The sequence below is a fragment of the Cajanus cajan genome, chromosome 5 (genome assembly GCF_000230855.2).
Source record: "Cajanus cajan strain Asha chromosome 5, NIPB_CcT2T_4, whole genome shotgun sequence".
Lineage (NCBI taxonomy): Eukaryota > Viridiplantae > Streptophyta > Magnoliopsida > Fabales > Fabaceae > Cajanus > Cajanus cajan.
The window spans coordinates 66,519,647-66,538,661 of NC_138521.1; the positions used below are offsets into that span (position 1 = coordinate 66,519,647).

General features: G+C 32.1%; 2 protein-coding genes across 12 annotated transcripts in view; one reads left to right on the forward strand and one right to left on the reverse strand.

Moving 5' to 3' along the window:
• Positions 1–4,679, forward strand: part of LOC109811031 (calcium-transporting ATPase 10, plasma membrane-type) — a 29,911-nt gene extending 25,232 nt beyond the window's left edge. For 3 of the 4 annotated variants that reach the window (XM_083075710.1, XM_020374667.3, XM_083075711.1), the window contains 3 exons: positions 3,414–3,521; positions 3,990–4,081; positions 4,271–4,679. In XM_083075710.1, coding sequence (XP_082931836.1) covers positions 3,414–3,521; positions 3,990–4,081; positions 4,271–4,385 — 315 coding nt within the window. In that variant the 3' untranslated portion in view covers positions 4,386–4,679. Of the gene's footprint in view, positions 1–2,328; positions 3,178–3,413; positions 3,522–3,989; positions 4,082–4,270 lie in introns of those variants that run through there. The other variant, XM_083075712.1, reaches the window with a different exon arrangement.
• Positions 4,680–5,372: 693 nt separating this feature from the next.
• LOC109811005 (choline monooxygenase, putative (CMO-like)) lies at positions 5,373–9,224 on the reverse strand. 8 transcript variants are annotated; one of them, XR_002240807.3, is made up of 11 exons: positions 8,914–9,224; positions 8,075–8,123; positions 7,770–7,905; positions 7,463–7,537; positions 7,159–7,371; positions 6,798–6,893; positions 6,382–6,503; positions 6,202–6,295; positions 5,861–5,907; positions 5,726–5,776; positions 5,556–5,644 (listed from the first exon to the last, which is right to left on the reverse strand). XR_002240807.3 is itself a non-coding variant. In XM_020374632.3 (10 exons), the coding sequence occupies exons 1-10, from the start codon at positions 9,203–9,205 to the stop codon at positions 5,507–5,509; spliced, it is 1,260 nt and encodes a 419-aa protein (XP_020230221.1). In that variant the 5' UTR covers positions 9,206–9,223; the 3' UTR covers positions 5,373–5,506. The 8 variants fall into 8 exon arrangements, 3 of the variants coding, with proteins under 3 accessions (XP_020230221.1, XP_020230220.1, XP_020230219.1); XR_002240808.3 differs by having other exon boundaries at positions 5,861–5,955; XM_020374632.3 differs by lacking the exon at positions 5,861–5,907 and having other exon boundaries at positions 5,373–5,644; positions 7,469–7,537; positions 8,914–9,223.
• Positions 9,225–19,015: the final 9,791 nt, after the last annotated feature.

Here is a 19,015-nt window from a genome sequence, read left to right on the forward strand (position 1 = left end):
ACATGGGGACAATATTGGTGAAACCAAGAATTTTCCATCTATCTGTTAATTTAGGGCACTTAATTGGATTAAAATCTGCAGAAATACTTATAACTTAGTTGTAAACAAAATATTATTTTAGATATAATAGAAACTTTTAAATAGAATTGCCAATTTAACTAAATAAATTATAAAACAAAGGAATATTATGTCTTTAAAGATGATAGTTATTGTCTATTTTATTTTCTATTATAATTGTGGTTGAGCTCTTCCTTTTACGATCTTTATTATTCATTTATTCTCAAATGGCTTTTGGTGTTTTTATGGTGTATAACACTTGGAAATTGTTAATTGCTTTCATAATACATTAGAAATTGTTAAGTTCAGTTGTTTTTAGTGATTTGTTTACTGCATCTTTTTTGTTTTGTTTTGGGGGAAACAAACTAATTTTACTCATCCACATGTAGTTTATACTAACAAAAGGTGGTCCAGAAGCAATTTCAGATGAATTCCCTCTGCCATAGTAGAGTAACGTATCTGTTGCTTGATTGTTACGGCATATTGTTCTTGCCCGAAGGACTTTTGATAGTAGACCACTTATTAAGGTGTACACGAGGAAGATAGAGAGGTATGCAGGGAATAAATTTAAAGCCAATGTTACAAATAAAGAAATCAAGGGATTAAGGGAGTTAGTAGGTTGAGAAATTGTTTAGGGGAGAGCTCGGAACCTCCATCAATGACCCGTATCTTCCTTTCGCTTCTTGTTACTCTTGTATTGCTTGGTTCCCAAGCCGGTTGAGATAAAGGCTAATGGTCAAGAAACGGATGGAGAACAGAATAAAATCCTCGGAGGGGAGCCTTTAAGATTGGCATATGCAGATGGAAGAGGAGTTGGAACAGCGAGAGCATTGATGGAGGCAAGGTTAAGAAGCACTGAAGGAGCAATTCGTGAAATTCTTGAAAAATTGGGGAAATTCAGATCAGAGGGGCATGGTGAACTTGTGGCGCAGAGTTCAGGGAGAAGGAGAGAAGAATGAAATCTTTGAATGGGAAGGTGGGAACTATCAGACGAAGTGCAAACCCCTATTTTAGCCCTATCATATTAGTGGGGGGAAAAAGATGTCACATGAAGATTTTGTGTAAATTATAGGGAACTAAATAAGATTACAGTTCAATGGCAAGGAGAGAAGGACGAAATCATTGAATGGGAAGGCAAACCAGTTCAATTAGACCCAAAAAGTATGGCTGGAGTTACCTCAAGGAACGCTCCTAATTGTGGGTGAGATTCAAAGTCACAAGACCATGATACTAGTTGATAGCGGAGCATCTCGTAATTTCATTGCTAAGGAGACAGTGGCAGCTTTGGGTTTTCCTGTGTAAGACAGAACATAATATTGGGTCAAACTAGGAGATGAAATTACGAGACCAAACACAAGAAGTTTGCAAGGATGTGAAATTTCAGAAATTTTTTACTTATAGATGAGGGGATGTAATATTGGGTATGGAATGTTTGGATACCATGAAATGGCTTACTCTAAGAGATGTTGAATCACTTTTTGGGACGCATGGGATGGAATATTTTAGAAGATTTTGTAGGTTATGCGGCATTTACAAGGCCCTTGACAGAATTGCTTATGAAGGATATTTCGATTGGAGTCAAGGAGCTAATTGGGCATTTGAAGATTTGAAGGCACCCATAATAATTCTTCTTACTTCAGTGTTACTAAACTTATGCAAAACCTTTGCAGTATAATTCAATGCATCCAGCAAAGATATAGGGGCAGTATTCCCACAAGATAACAGTCCACTTGCACTTCTTAGTCAACCCTTGTCTGAGAGAAAATCTGTATATGAAACGAAGTTGATGACAATAGTATTTACTAGTGTTTTAACATTGGCCAAGACTAGGCAGTCAGACCGATTGAACTGGGACCCAACAATCCAACCAGCGTGAGCCTTCAATTCAACCATTCATGTATTTGGAGGGTCACAACTCAAACCGGTTCAATCCATGGAGATAGTGTTGTGTCTCATGACTCTCATCTATCATGTTAAAAAGAAATATAAGTGACATTAATATTTTAAAAAAAAATTTAATAAAGACTAAGCATGAGATTCAATTAGTGACCTATCAATTCAACTTCTGATCTACTGATTTAATAACTGATCCGATTTTAAAATTGGTATTTACAGTTTAAAGTGAAAGCATTATCAAATGGGGAGGCATTTAATAATCAAAATAAGATCAAAGAAGTCTAAGATTCTTAATTGAAGAAGCTGTGAGCAGTAGAGCAACATAAATGGACCTCAAAACTGTTGGGATTTGATTTTGAAATTCAATGTAAACAGGGATATGAGAACAAGGCTGCCGATGCCTTGTCAAGACAGATTATGTTTGCATCCTTGAGTGAGTGCAAGAAGAATGATCGTAATGGGAAAAGTGGAATCTGATCCTGCTCTTCAGGACTAGTTATACAAGAGGAGTTGGAGGCAAGTCGAAATGTACCTTGTCAACTGGGCATCCTCATAGTTACCTGGAATATACCTTGCAAGCTGGAAAACTGTATCATAAAGGAAGGCTAGATCTACCGAGCAGTTTTTCACGGATTCCTCAAATATTGAATGAGTTTCACAGCTTCCCACGAGGGGGTTGTGCAGGTGTGTTCAGGATGTTTAAAAGGATCTATTGTACCGGAATGATGAAAGACATGCAATAATACATTGCTTAATGTCATTATCTGTCAGCAGAACTAATATCAAACACTGGCTCCGATAGGATTGGTTCAACTTTTGCCAACTCCAGCACAGATTAGGAGTGATCTCAACTATTGTACCGGAATGATGAAAGGCATGCAATAAAGCATTGCTTAATGTCATTATCTGTCAGCAGAACTAGTATCAAACACTGGCTCCGATAGGATTAGTTCAACTTTTGCCAACTCCAACACAGATTTGGAGTGATCTAAATGGATTTTATTGCTGGCCTTCCAAGAGATCAAGGCAAGATGATGACAAGGTGAAAGCTTTAGGGGGGAGTATTGATAATGGGGCTTGCAGGGTATTTTGTAAACACAGTATAAATAAAGAGGGGAATAGGGGAGTTAGTCAGTGAGAAGTTGTCGAGTGGAGAGTCTCAGGACCTCCATGAATGATTCGAGTTCATTGATAGAAATAAAGTCTACCACATATTTTCTTGCACTTTCCATTTTCTTTCATATTTTCTTTTTGATTTTTATTACTCTCGTATCACCGTTGGATTCCTCTGTTCTTCATTGCTGTTAAATCCTTTTGATGTTAGAAAATGGTTATGGATGCATGCCCAATTCATTCTTCACCTTGTATTCAGTTATATTGGTAGCCCTTTTATAATTGCACTATTTTATTTTGATTTTAATTTAAATAATGGAAAAGAAAATGTTCTTCCAAAACTGCAGGTCTTTAATGAATTTAATGCCCGAAAGCCAGATAAACTCAACATATTCAACGGAGTCACAAGAAACTACCTCTTTATGGGGATAGTGGGAGTAACTGTTGTGCTTCAGGTTAGCAATAGATAATGATATTACTATAGAAACGGTAGTAAGTTTGTGCAGAACGAAGTTCAGATTACAATGGAAATAGTAGAAAATTTAGATGCAGAAAGGTAAAAGAAAAATTCTCAAGAGAATTAGTGCCTTCTCTGCCCCATGGCATTAGTGACCCCAAAACTACCCAAATGTACACCCCTTGCACTACCCTCCATTCCTTTTATACTCGTGGCCCCCCATATTGCTGCATCATCCTCTCCAGTAACCTGCTGCCAACTAGTACCCCCTCTGTTTGAGACATGCATAACTGATTCCTCCATTCCACTTCCCAAACTGCCCCTATTCCTCCTCTCCCTTCTAGGGTATATACAGGTGGCCCATGGTGTTGAGCACATGAGTTAGTCTTGTTAAAAGTCTCTCGTTGTTTGCTTTTATTTATAATATATTAGTAGGGCTACCATAAACTTTGTTAATCGTTTTCAGATTGTCATCATTGAATTTCTTGGAAAGTTCACTAAAACAGTCAAGCTGACTTGGAAGCAGTGGCTCATTTCTGTTATTATAGGATTTATCAGGTCAGTTGATGATCACACGTACACAAATTCATAGTGTATCTTGCTCTTTGCATGCTATTTTCTTCTGAGTTTTTATTGGGGATTGCTTTTGATGAAACTGGTAGGGCCTTGATTGTTTTTAATACTTTACTCGCCCTGTGAACGCATGCTAACTGTAATTCTTCCCCTTCTCTTTCCCCATTCTCTCAGCTGGCCTCTTGCGGTGGTTGGAAAACGGATACCAGTACCAAAGGCTCAACTCAGTAACTTTTTCCGAAAATGTCTTCAACACTGTAACATTTTCCGAAGATGTCTTCCTGAATGATCAAGGCGGGGATCTGAGCCTTCTCAACAGAATCAAATATAGACGTCTTGCTGATTCATTCTCCTTGCCGTCTCATTTATTGGCATGTTTACCTACATTCTTCTGGTGATGGAAAATAGTATACTAGTTGTACAGAGGTTGGATTTGGATTTGTTTTATACTTAGGTTCTAACAAGGTTAGATTTGTTATATACGGAATTTCAACTAGTCTATTTTAACCCCCAGTGTATTTTCAGTGTGACATGTTGATCTATATTTCAATTTAGCTTCTTTTTATTTGATGTTTTATAGAAATATGAGTTTCTTTAAACTTATTTATAAACTTGTTTTTAACTTACATAAATGTTTATTTCATTTTTTTCTAAAAGTATTTTAGAGAAATTTATTTAAAGATATTCTTTTAGAAAAATCACCACAATGTTAATTGGTCATTCCAAACAGCTAAAGAGTTAGATGAGATTCGCAAGGCCACGACTAGAAATGAAAATAAATCAAATCAAACTTTGAATATATAATCATTACTTTGACCTATTAGCTTATTTAAATTATTAATGTTAATTAGGTTAATAAACTTAATTTTTAAAAATCAACAAAATTATTTTTAAAATATACTTTACTCTATAGATTTAAATTTTAAAGAAATATAAAAGAAAAATTAAATCATTTTTTATTAAAAGAATAATTTATATATAATCATATATGTTGATATACACTCATACATAGATTTTATAAACTTATAATAAAAAAATAATTATATAAAAAATAATTCAAATATTGATAATTTTTTTATAAATTTATTTATTTATATTTTAATAATATATATATATATATATATTAATTTTTTATTATATTATATTAATAAATAGACTGATCTATCAGGTCTAAAAGACTTTTCTAAAAATTTAAATCTGACCTTTTTTTTTATATATATAAATAGACTTTTTTAAAAGTTTAAATGACTTTTTATATTTGATTGAAATAAGAAAATTCTCAAGATGAATTTGCACTCCATGCATCAATTGCATATTCAGACAAATGGCTAGTGCAAGTATCGGTGTATTTGCACGCCATGCATCAATTGCAAATTCAGACAAATGGCTAGTGCAAGTATTGGTCTCTGCTTATTTGGTTAGGTCTTCATAGAGCAGACAATGAAAATGGTGCATGGCCTGCTCAACTGTTGGAGCATATCTGCCCACTGAATATGCTGGGGACTGGAGGCCCTTCTGGACACCCTGACACAGCACAATATCTTCTATCTGCACATCAACAATCAAATTGTGGGTATATTGCGACTTGAGGAAAATTTCTAATCAAATCTGCAAAACCAATGCTTTTACCTGCACTTCCTCACTATCTTGCAAGCTTTTTTCTATGAAATCTGTGTCATCCTGCTCAGTCAAAGAGAAGTCAGTAGGCATCAGTGTTTTAAATTGACTGCAATTGTTTTAACAAGTATTTATTTATTCTCTAACCTCACTGATTTTATGGAGTGAAAACCCAGAAACTGAAAAGCTCAATCCTATAAGGAATGGAGCCATCAATATGAGCATAAATCCTGAATTAATTTCTGAAAAATAGTATTAATTAAAGTCTTGACTACGTTCTACACCGAATCCATCAAAGCAAGAAAATGTGTGTTTTAGTACATCACCCATAATTACTTGTCGGTTGTCAATAAAATATGCCAGCAAATAAAATTTCCAGCTAATGGTCCAAAAGAGAACCAATACAAGGAAGCAGATCTTTTTATCCTTAGTGCAATTCGGAATCATGGATACAATATCAGGCATATGCTTAAATCACTACAAATTACCTTCAGAGAGTGTTCAAGATAGTAATCAAATATTACTTGACATTTGTTGGGTCCTAGTGGAACCACAAGATTGGTGTCCATCCAAGGTCCATACCTATGAAGGAGATATACCAAAATTGTTGTTTAAATAAATATGACTGAATTTTGATCGATCAATTGCGTAAACAATAAAGCAAGCACCTATTAATCATGAAGTTCGGGTAAATAAAAGCATATATAGCTTTTTTTCCAACTCTATCATAATTCTCTTTGCTCTTCTCTGAGCTGCCTTCACAACTTTGGATGCTAACCCTTTCAAACATCTGTTTCAATCATAACCATCCTTTAGTATATCATAAATCTCTGGTAACAAATAACAATTGAAAATCCAATTCCAAAAGTATTCTATTGTTTTAGCTCAATGTAGCAAATTGTTTTAGATAATAGACTGACCTACGAAGATAAAGAGTATTCTTTATTCTGGTTGGAGTAGAAATGATGAAATTTACGTGTAACAAGGGTTTAGAAAAACATCTACATGACTCGATTTTTCATGCTATACAGTACGATAGCATGTAAAATGAAGAGATTTTTTAAAAGATAGCAAAGGAGCATACTGTGATAGCATACGAATCCATCTTAAGACCAGATGCAAGGCCTTTATGTGCATATGGCACATGATAGCCACCATCTAAGTAGTTATCACAGAAAACCTGCAAAAGAAGACCCAAAATTACGAAAGCCCTAGCACCTCCTTGAATCATACATAAAAATAAATAAATAAATAAACAGACAAACAAATAACATTGTATAGAATAATAAACAATTGACGTTGTTTAAAACTTCTTGTAGAGAATGTCCACCGGTGAGATAAAACAAACAGGTTTACCAACATAAGTGAGGGTGAAGGTTTATAAATCTGGTAAAATTTTTGTTCACATATTATAAAGAAAAATGAAGCACAGAGTCAATTCACACCTTCCAATTGCATTCAACCGTGTATTCACGTCTACAAACATAACTTAGTGAAGAATCAACTCCATTGGTGCTCAGAAATTCCGAACAGCTACCAAGCCATTCTTTTGACACACCATGAATATCAACTTCCTTTTGAGAAAGACTCTCTTTATCCAAATTGAGAAGAACAAAAGGCCCCCAGATAGCTACTTTGATTGGTAAAAGGCCAAAATTCTAACCTTCATCATCGCAGAGAAATCAGTTGACTTTTTCTCTCTAAGAAATATATAGTACAAGTAACTTATGACAGAACATATCTGCATACATTTACATTAAAATTTCGCATTCCCGATATTCTAGTTGCCTTAAGAAGTGCTCCATTGAATCCATATGTCCACCCCTGCAGAAATCATTGTCTTTCAATAGCTAAGTTTCAAAAACAAAGGGAAATAAAAGGAAGAAAAAATAGAAACTTGTAATGAGAAAGATCAAATCATGATAAAAAAATTAACACCCATTATCCATGAAGGAAAGCTTGACAATTGTGTTTTCAACCTCACAAGGATCATAATATAAACCAGAGAATCAAAATAAATGCAAATGTGCATGTTTACCACTGTTGGTAAACTCACATGATAAGGGCAGACAAAGCAGGACTTGTTTCCACTTCCAGATGCAAGAATAGAGGCATGATGACGACAGACATTGTGAAAGGCGCGGACCATGCCACTGTCATCTCGACAGACCACATATTCCACATCTCCTAGTCTGCAATATTTAATCTCCACTTGGTTCTCAGAAGCTTCAATTAGACAACTTTGTTAACAACTCATATAAAAACAACAAATTACAAAATGAACTTGAGTTGATGTATTTCTGTTGAAGATAAAATAGATGAATTGGAATAATAATAATAATAATAATAATAATAATAAACCTTCCAGTGAAAAAGTCACGGGAATCCTTTATCTGCTCCGTGGAACCTGCTAAGAAAATTTGAGTGAAACATGAGAATTTTTGGCTGACGAAAAATTCGATAAGGTAAATTGTAGAAGACATAATTCAAATAGCACTTTGCAATGTCTAGAACTAGGTCTCACTCCCTAGTTTTACTACAAAACAGGAAGGATCATATGTGCAAGCAGAGATTATCGTTTACAGTAAACCCTCACATTAGTTCCTGAATTTGGAAGGTATTATCATATAAATCCTTAAAATTAAGATATTTCCAAATAAATTATTAGAATGTAAAATAAGTCTTTGAAATTAATTACTTACTCTCATTTTATTTCCTGATTATATATTAATATTACCATTTTAGTTACACAGTTTACTTTACAAATTCTTAGTTTTAGAGATTAATATGATATGAAAATTCACGTTTACAGGAAGCAAAATTCAAGCTTCCACGTAAATTTGATTGTAAACGTGGAGAGAGAAAGAAAAATCACGTTCATAAATCAAAACCAAACACGCACTAAAACGTAGATGAAGTGGACCTACAAATCAAAAGAAAGTAATATACTCAGTTTCATATCCTCAGTCACCATCTTTCTTTCCTGCAAAGGTGTTTCACCATACAATAAACATCATAAAAATAAATAATCAATTTTTTTTCTTTTTCAAGCATCGAAACTAATTATTTTTATTGGATTGAAACTCTAAATCTAAATGTGTTTTCATCTTTATTCCCCAGCAGGGTCAGGAAAGCAAAACAAAAATACCCGAGAAAAGAAGGATAAAAAAGGTTAAATCTTTGGGAAGAATAAAACTGACCCACAACTTGCCAGCCTCTATAGAAGACACGATCGAGCTCATGGCAGAAGAAAGAAGGGTCAGTGTACCATGATGTTGGGGGAGTAACGGCTTCCTCTATGGGAATCTTCGGATTGAATTGGTGAACAAGGCTCTGAGTCTCAGTTACAAGATGGCCTGAATTCCGGATTGTGCAACAAGTGAAGGTTGCATGTTTCTTTGGAAAATTAGGGTTTAGGAGTTGTCGCTGTCGGAGATTAGAGACAAAGGGTGTCAACTGCAGGCTCGTCGTCATTTGCATCTGCTTTACCATTCACTGGTGTTTTTCTCTACTTTTGTATTATTATATAAAATCATTCTAGGTGCAATGGGATTATTTATCGGATAATTGTTAAATCAGTTCTAACCTACTTTATAAGTTGCTAAATTTTAGCAAAGTTATTTTTATAAGCAATTCTGTTAAAATTTAAGCAACTCATAAAATGAGTCAGAGCTGATTTAACAATGATATGGTACAAGGAGTTATTTATAAGCAATTTTCATTGCAGATGCTCTAGTACACCAATAATAAAGAAAAGGTAATACTATTTATATATTTTTTATTATTTAAAAATTTATAAGTAAAATAATATAAAAAAATCATGGACAAGAAAATAAAAAGTCACTTTTTTATATAGATATAAATATTATTTTATATATAGATATAAATACTACTATGTTATAATTTAATTATTCTCCGTTTCTCTATTTTACTGAAAAATATACTGTTATAATTTAATTATTCTCACTTTCTCTATTTTACTGAAAAATAAAAATGGAAAGAGAAGCGTGACAATGTTTGTCTTTTTTAGAGGGTCAAATATATAAGTTATGGGGGGTGGGGAGAGGAAATCATAAGTTTCATTTTGGATATTTTGAGATGAGATTGTGGTGCATGTTGAAGTCGGTAATCTCTTGCCCTTTGATATGTATACATGGACATCATATATTCTTTTATGACAGTCATTTTTTGTTTTGTCATATGCTCTTGCATGTCCTTCCATGCACGTATGTTGTTTACTGTTTAGCGGGATTTTACCATAATGCGTGGGGTGAATTCTCTAAAAGACCTGTAATACAAGTAATGTATCTATACATCATATGATGATCATAGATATAATAGTAAAATAATAAATAATTGAGATATTTAATTAATAAATCTTTTATGATTAAGATTTTAAAATTGCAGACTAATTTTTTTTTATTTTTTTTAAATTTTGAAATTGTTCTTTCTCACCTCCCTCTTCTTCCTCCCTTCCTTCTCCTCCACTTCTTTCTCTCCGGCAGCGCCTTCCACAACCTCCGCTCCCGTCCCTCCGCCGCCCCCAATTCCTCCACTGCCTTCCTTTCTCGTGAAATCAACAAGCTCTCTCGTTTCCGTCTCGCCAAGGGATCCCTTCCCGCTCAAAATCAACGGACCACATTTTTGCCGCATCCAAGAGGAATCTCCCGTTCTAAGGCCAGAAAGCGTGTGCCAGAACCCCCAAAACGCTGTCGAACGGAATTGGAGATCTAAACGCATTGCATTCAGTATGATTTTGCATTGGGATATAGTCAAGGTAGAGACTAAATGTGCATAAAAAATCTTTAGTTCACATTAAATTCGTTGGAGATCCCCAAAGAAAGGTCGGGTGTTGTTAAGTATTGATGGTTCTAAGAGGCTGACTAATGATGAAGATGAAGATGAATATGTAGCTCGTTATTAATCTCTATGTGTTGAGTGAGATGATTTAGCAAGGATTTCAGAAGAAAGAAAAGATCTTTATTAATTTCTATGTTTGAGTGAGATGATTTATTTAGCAAGGATTTTAGAAGAAAGAGAAGAATTGTCAAGGGATTAAAAAATATATATGTTTGGAGAAGATAATTTAAGTGAATTTGTGAGAAAATTGTGATAGAGGTTCAAATGAATTTAATTTCACTCTCTTGGGTGGATTTGTATGAAAATTTTCAACAACAAAAAAAATTAGACAAAACTATCTATATACTATTGTCTAAATAGTAAGTTAGTAAAGGATAAAAATGTAATTGTCTAAATAATATTTTTTTATATAAAAATCTAACTATATAAAATATATTTTTTAAATATCAATTTCTCTTTATTTTTTTATCTAATTTTATTCTACCAAATAACTACAAGTTTTACACTATTTCTTATCTATTTCCTATCAAATCAATTTTTAACTATTCTCTTCCATTCTCTTCAATTCTTCTCCTTCCCCCAAACAAAGCATAAGTATAACATTACGTGATTTTAAGTTTTTTCTTTATTAATATATGATATGTGTTGAGTAATTGTTGAATTATTGTATTTATTGTTGATTTAGAGCTTTAAAGACCAAAGGACCGTTGAGGATTAAGTTGTTGAAGAATTTTAGTTAGAGTCAAGTTGACAAAGTTTAGAAAATGCTATTTAAGGTATTTTCTTAAGAAGTGAACTTTATAAGTTCACATCTTTAGGAAACTTAGAAAGGAGTTAGAGAGAGACTTTGGAGTTAGAGAAGTTTTTTCCCCTTCTTAGTTCCACAAATCCCTTCTAAATCATTTCTTGTACTTGAATTGAGTTGAGAGATTGGAGATTCAAGTATTAGAAGATGAGAATTTGAGTTGGAGAGAAAGTTGTACATCAACCTCGAAGACTTTTGATTTTCTTACCTTTTATTGATCTTTGGGCAATTTGAGATAAGGAAAGTTTTGTGATTAATCATTGTTGAGTTTTAATGCTTAGTAGTTGTTAGAATTCATTATTGAAGGTTGTTTTGATTGAATTGAGACGAGATAATGATTTGTATTGAGTTCTTGGTTTCTTGAAAGTGTTTTGAGGAGAACTTGATGATTCTTGAATTGTGGTGGTTGGATGTTGAATGTTGTGTTAGAAATGAGTCATTTATGTCGTGTATATGTTGAAAGTTGGATTGCATGTAGGTTGTTCTAAGTTTCTTGCAGGTTTTGAGCAAAATTATGGATTATGCTATATGAGAAAATCATCATTACATCATGCGTGCTTTCATGGTGTAGGGCATGGTTTCAATTTGGGGCTCTCTTCCTTAACAACATCGAGCATGAGATTGGTAGCTTTGAGTGCGGGTTAGTGAGAAGCTTTTTGATTTGGTCTCATCAAGCGTGGAATGCAAGACATCAAACATGATTCCTCGAGAAATGCTTTATCTGGACAACGTTGGGAGTAAGTTTTGTGGCATTGGATGTAGATCAAGTAAAGACTCTATGACTGGATGAGGTTAGACGTAGGTTTAACTACACTAGACATGATTGACATGGGGACTCTTAGCCTCAATGACGTTGGGTGCAGGTGGATTGGTGCTTGGTGTGGACAAGCCAGAGGCTCTTTTCCTCAACGACGCGCGGAAAGTTGAGTATATTGTGTCAAGCAAGGGTGTGTCGAAGAAACTTGTTGTTTTAAGTCATCTAATTGTTGAAGGATGATGAATTATTTTCATGATGCATGTTGCTACTTGATGCTAGTACATTATGTATTGATTTATAATGATATATAATGATGTTTTAAGTTGTTTAAGTTGGTAATTACCTGTGCTAAAAGTTGATTAAGTTGTAAGATATATGTGTGTTTTAAGTTGTATGTAGTAACATGTGTGTCAAGTTGATATACATAAAATTAGATGATAGTAAAGTTGTTTTAAAAATTAAAATATTTGATTGTGTAAATATAAGTTATGGTGCTCTGAGAACCCAAAGTTAAGAATCCTTTAGTAAGTAGTTGGCTTTTGAATGGGTAATTATTTTTAAATTGTCTCCTCTAGGTTGTATGTAGAAATAGTATGAGAGTAAGATTGAGTCATACTGATTATAAATCGACAAATGTAGAACCATATGAAGGCTAGGTCAAGCCATATGTATTATAAGTGACCAAAATCGAGGGTTAAAATTCTTAATTAATTGTTGGAAAGGTATGTAATATTTGGAAGGTAATCGGTAGGTTAATTCCATATGAGACTTAGATATGCATATTAAGGCGAAGGTAGACTTACACCTAAGTTGTTGTTTTACCCTAACAATAGTATTAGACTTTCTTAGTTCATTTGTGAAATATGAGAAATCATTTTAAGTTGTTAAACAAGTGCTCAGAGAGGCCTGAAGTTGTATCTACTTGACTTAGTTGTGATAGGTTATCAAATCATTTAAACTATTCACCTTAGTTGTAGGAGATTTCCATAATTGATATATGTGACGACATATTAGTTGTTTAAAGTTATTTATGTTGTGATTAAAGTTGTATTTGATGATTGAAAGTTGTGATTAATGTTGCAAGTTGAGGTTATGTTTTAAGTTGGAGAAAAACTTATTGTTTTAAGTTCTACTCAATTGATGAAGTTGAAATTCCCTAATGATGTTATTATGTTGATTATTTCACAAGTTTACTCCTTTCTTTTCTTTATGATTGGACTACAATGATCATGCTTGGTATGAGAGTAAAGTAGGATTAACTTGGATGACTTGGCTTGTTGGAGGATGTCATGTTAAAGATGACCAATTTTGTGTATATTATTCTGACGTAGTATTTATTGTATAAAGATGTTTGACTGGTGATACAGTTATTTGGTATACAATAGTGTATATTGATGTATATTGTATATATGTAGGCTAAAACCCTAATTTGGTCCCTTATAATATTAAAAAATTTCAATTTGGTCTCACTTTAATTTTTTGTTTCAATTTAGTCTCAATTTATTTAAAATACTTCAATGTGGGACTTCTGTTCAAATTTCACAAACGGTGTTAAAGTACCGTGAGAATCACGCCCGTGATTCCAAATCATGACCGTGATTCTCACGTGTGGTGTTAAATCTCGTTCTTCGTTCTCCGATCACCACCAACGTCGAAAACTGCCCACGTTCACCTCCACCTTTTCGTACACCTTCCTCGACCCAGTTATCATCGACCTTCATCCATGATTTAACCGCCGCACGTTCTCCGTCACCATCCCCGACCTCACAAGCCCTAGCATCTACCACGGTGCCAAAGCCCCCCTCCCAACAAAAATTCCACCCCCAAGGTGGCAGTGGTGTCCCCCAACCTCGAACCCCACGACACCATGAGGTCGACGCGGCGCACCCGCATCGTGGGCGTGGCACTTGAGCTGTTCTACGCGAAAATCTGGCAAATGCCGGTGGCCTCGAAGATCGACTTCTGCATGTTCTGCAGGACATGGGCGGGACAGGACGGTGAGATGTATAAAAAGATGGAAGATGGTGAGAAGGAGGAGAAGAAGGTGGCGAAGGTGGAGGGGAGGGTTCCTCTGTCGTGGGAGTTGCTGCAATTGGTTCCTCTGCCATTTTGCCCATTCGGAGTCTCATAAGCCTCTCCAACAATTTTATGGACAAAAACTAGCTTGAAGGTCGATGATAATTGGGCGAACGAAGGTGTACAAAAAGGTGGAGGTGAACATGCGGCGGTTTCCGATGTCGGTGGTGATCGGAGAATGAAGAACGAGATTTAACACCACACATGAGAATCACGGTCGTGATTCTCATGGACCTTTAACATCGTTTGTGAAATTTAGACGAAAGTCCCACATTGAAGTATTTTAAATAAATTGGGACTAAATTGAAACCAAAAATTAAAGTGGGACCAAATTAATTTTTTTTAATATTATAAGGGACTAAATTAGGGTTTTAGTCTATATATGTACATGAATTATATGTAACTCCGTAAAGAACTTTATATTTTTTAGTTATAGTATAATTTATTTTATATTTTTTACACCCTATACATATATTAATTTGTTGCATGAATACCCGGGTGTTGTAGTATGAGAACCTTGATGTAGTTGATTATTTTATATTTTTCGTTGTGTAGTAATTGTGATATATTAAGTATAGTGACATGTTAGATCGTTATAATAAGAAAGAAGAATGGTAGATGGATTTGCAAGATTGTGGGGATGATTATGAGAAGCAAAGGCGTAGATCAAGTAGATTCTTTGATCATGGTAAAAACTATCAAAGAAGAGATTGTTTGGGAATGTAAGTTTGCTTAACAATGTGTTTAGTAAAGAGGAAAACAAAATATAAAATGAAGAAAGTAAAAGAGAAGGAAAATGAATTTATTGCTGAGTCCCACATTCAATTTCTCACACTTTCACTCAATTCTTTTTTTACAAAACAATACTAATGTATTTAGAGAAACAAATAAGTATGATGATCTTTTAGCTAACATGGCGAGAATCCAAAATATAATAGTTTCTCATGATTAGGCATTTGTTATTAGGTAATATTATGAGTCTCTTTTCTTTTTTATTAGCCTTTGTGTAATTTTTTCTTGAGCATGAGTATAAAAAGAATTGAAAGATTAATATAAGGAATTTGAATATTAAAATAACAATTTAATATTTTATATATTAGAACGTGGCAATTAAATTGTTGTTTATATGCATAAAAAACATCTAGAAACCAACCATGTTACAAACTATTTAGTTAGAAAAATGACAGTAATACTTTTATATTAGATGGAAAAAAAAACATTTTAAGTTGTTATCACACATGATCATAATTTCCAATAAAAGTATACTCCCTCTGTTGATCTTTAAAAATACTCGATCTTGTTCTCTTGAACTAACTAATTGAGAAAGTCAACTTATAGGAAAAATGTTATAATTACTAGAAAGCGCGTATGAGTTCTTTATTTCAATTGGTGTGATAAATATTTATCTGAATTTGGTCCATAATATCTAGTTGTGGAGATCACTTTGTGAGTAATTATAGTGTTAATTATTTATATATTATTAGTGAAAAAATTTATATTAATAATTAATTATATCTTTTAATTATATCATGTTTATATAAATATATTTATTTTTAACAGTGACATGATATAATTAAGAAATATAATTAATTGTCGGTGTAAAAATTTACACTAACAACCTATCTAGATTAACTCTTTATAATATTGAATGCTTCAAACTTCCAAAATGCACTATTGACCACTTGGTAACTTTTTAATTGAGAGTACAATAAATTGTGTTTCATTCGATGAATACTCAAAAGGCTCAAATCTACCCACTAGCTGTTGGTAGGTCTTTCCATAATAAAAGAAAGAAAAGTCGCCGCTGCTATTATTTGCTTTTGTCTGTTTCATTTTGGTAATTTAATATTTGACTAATTAATTAACAAAGTCAACTTTCCAGGGAAATAATTACTAAATTTACTGTAGGGCAAGTACAGTTTTATTAATGTTATTTAAATCTTCACAACTGGAATAAAAAAAGAAAAAAATTACGATATAAATAAGTTGTGTAATTAAAAAGAGTTAAATACATTTTTATCTCCAAAATTTGATATTATTTAGTTTTAGTCTTTTAAAAAAATTTCTTGACTTTAGTCCTCCAAATTTATATAATATCTATTTTTAATCATTTTTTAAATATTATTAATTTTTACTCTTAAAATAGGTCATCTTAACATCTAAATTTCCATAAATTTTTATTATTTAAAATACTAATTATTTTATGATTAAGTTAATATTTATAGTAAAAAATAATTTTAGATCTAGAATTTTTCATTATTTACTTTCGAATTCAAACGTGTAAAGATTCTAGAAGTGCTTTATTTTGCTTTCACTCTCAGCGGAAAAAGCCAATGACCTCTTGTTTCTAAAAGGTATCTTGAAGCTCATAGAGGAAGAAGAATGAACATTGCTTAGAGTAATTAGGGCATTAAGATTTAGGGTGAAACAATGTCATCAAAATTTGAGAATTTAGAACTTAGAGGATTGCCAATAAAGGTGTAAAACTAAATGTTTATGGACATGATGATGATGATGGTAGAGAAAAAATAAACCTTGCTTTTAGTTTATGAGAAGATTTTATTATAGTTTTGTGGGAGACTCTTTGTTCAAGTTAAAAAATTTAAATGTAAAATTAGTTTTTACTTTAAATCTTAACTTAATCATAAAATAATTAATATTTTAAATTAGTTTTTACTTTAACTTAAAATATTAATTATTTTAAGGTTAAGTTAAGTTTTAGGATAAAAACTAATATTATACTTAAAACTTTTTACTATTTACTCTCGGACCCAAACATAGAGATTTTAGAAGTGCTCTATTTTGCTTTTTGTTTCTCTATTTTACTTTCACCCTCACTAGATGAAGCCAATTAACCTCTCGTTTTAGAAATGTAATACCTTGAAGCTTGAGGAGGAGGAAGAATGAACGTTTTTAGAGTAATTAGTGTGTTGAGATTTAGGATAAAATGATATCACAAAAAATTAGGAATTATTTGTAGCTTAGAAGATTGGGCATGAAACTAAATATTTATGGACATGGTGATGATGGTGGAGAAAAAAACTTTACTTTGTGAAATAATTTTATTATGATTTGGTAAGAGACTCTTTATTTAAGTAAAAAAAGAATTACTAGAACCTTAATACCTACATCTAATAGTGAATAATAAAAATTAGTTTTTATTCTAAAACTTAACTCTAAAATAATTAATATTTTAAATTAAAAAAATTTCATGTCAATAAAATTTATAGTAACTTGGATGTTAAGATAGTCTACTTTAATAGAAAAAGTTAACAATATTTAAAAATAATTAAAAATAAATATTATATAAATTTGAAGAACTAAAATTAAGATTTTTTTACATACTAAAATTAAATAGAATCAATTTTTGAAAGACAAAAATGTATTTAACACTTAAAAAAATATTATGATAATTTTAAGAAAAATAATATTATTATATTTTGCTTTCCTTGCTTTTTTTCACTAATCTAATCGGTACCTTGAAGTCGCAATCACGATTATACAATTGATATAATATTGTGACAAGTAGTGATCTGAAACTTAAACTAAAAGTATCTGGTTGTGAATGTAGTACACTCCTAGCTAGTAAATTAATATTACCAACTCTATGCTTTAAAATTTCAAATTGCATTAATCATACCACTTAGTAGACAAACATTTTGTGATGGGTACAATCAATTGTCTTTCATGATTTCTTTCAAAGGATTATGGAATCCACCCACACATTCTTATTGGTAAGTCTTCTCATAAATTTGTTAAAGCAATTTCTAAAAGATATATTTACGGTGTTAAAAAAAAATATATATATATATATATATATATATATATGTTGTTTAGTTTAATAAAAGAGACTTATATATCTTAAAAAAACAAATAAAAGATAAATACTAAATTTAGGTTGATTTACCAATTAATTTTTACCATAAAAATATTAAATTAGAGAATATTTTACGAAAAGTTAAATCTTAATTATATTTTTTCCTTTCTAAAAAGCACTCTTAAGTTTAATGTTAGATTTATTATACTCTTAAATTTCTTATGTAATATAAATGCTTTTAACTTGCCCACAGGATATAATAATAAAAGTTTTAAAATAAAATAATTATTATACCAAAAATTAAAAACATAATTTTAACAAAATATATAATATTTATATATATAAGATGCATGTAGTAATGTACTCATAAAAACGCGTAGATCAACTCGTTAGTCTTTTATTAATTAATAAAAAATTATAAACAAAAATTGTGAATGTATAAAGTTATATAATAATTTTAAATATGATTCAGTACTCAGCATAAGTTAGGTGGAAGGTTAGTTATACCTGATCATAATAATATACATATATACTAATGATCGACTTGCAGAGATTTGCGAGCTGGAGCTGAATGGTATGCATTGCAGAGTGTAGATGAAGAAAATACATAATTATATATGGTTCTTATATGAACATCATCTGATGATTCTTTCTTTGGTGGGTGAGATTAGAGATATTTGCATGTCTTCAGTTTGTTTACTCGTTATTCTGCTCTTATAACGTATGCAATAATTCCAAATGAACAAGCTATGCAAGTACATATATCCGTAGTAGACAAGAGTTAAATAAAGGTGTTTTTCAAGTTGATTTATTTCTATGTACAGATTAAAGAATAGATGAAACTGGAATTGATTTATTTTATTTGGATCAGGAAGTCTGAAATCTGAACACAGCATAAAAAAAGGTACTTTATTATATATAATTATCGTCGAATTGTTTCTTTTTTAGATAGCGCCCTACTGCGGTATTACAAATTTGTGTGAGTAA

What these genes read in the sequence shown, in the direction of transcription:
- LOC109811005 (XM_020374630.3), bottom strand. Translation starts at nt 9,205, where the DNA reads ATGGTAAAGCAGATGCAAATGACGACGAGCCTGCAGTTGACACCCTTT. An exon ending in TAGAGGCTGGCAAGTTGTGG is followed by an intron (nt 8,124 to 8,913) that starts GTCAGTTTTATT and finishes AAATTTTCTTAG; the next exon opens with CAGGTTCCACGGAGCAGATA. An exon ending in CCGAACTTCATGATTAATAG is followed by an intron (nt 6,296 to 6,381) that starts GTGCTTGCTTTA and finishes TCTCCTTCATAG; the next exon opens with GTATGGACCTTGGATGGACA.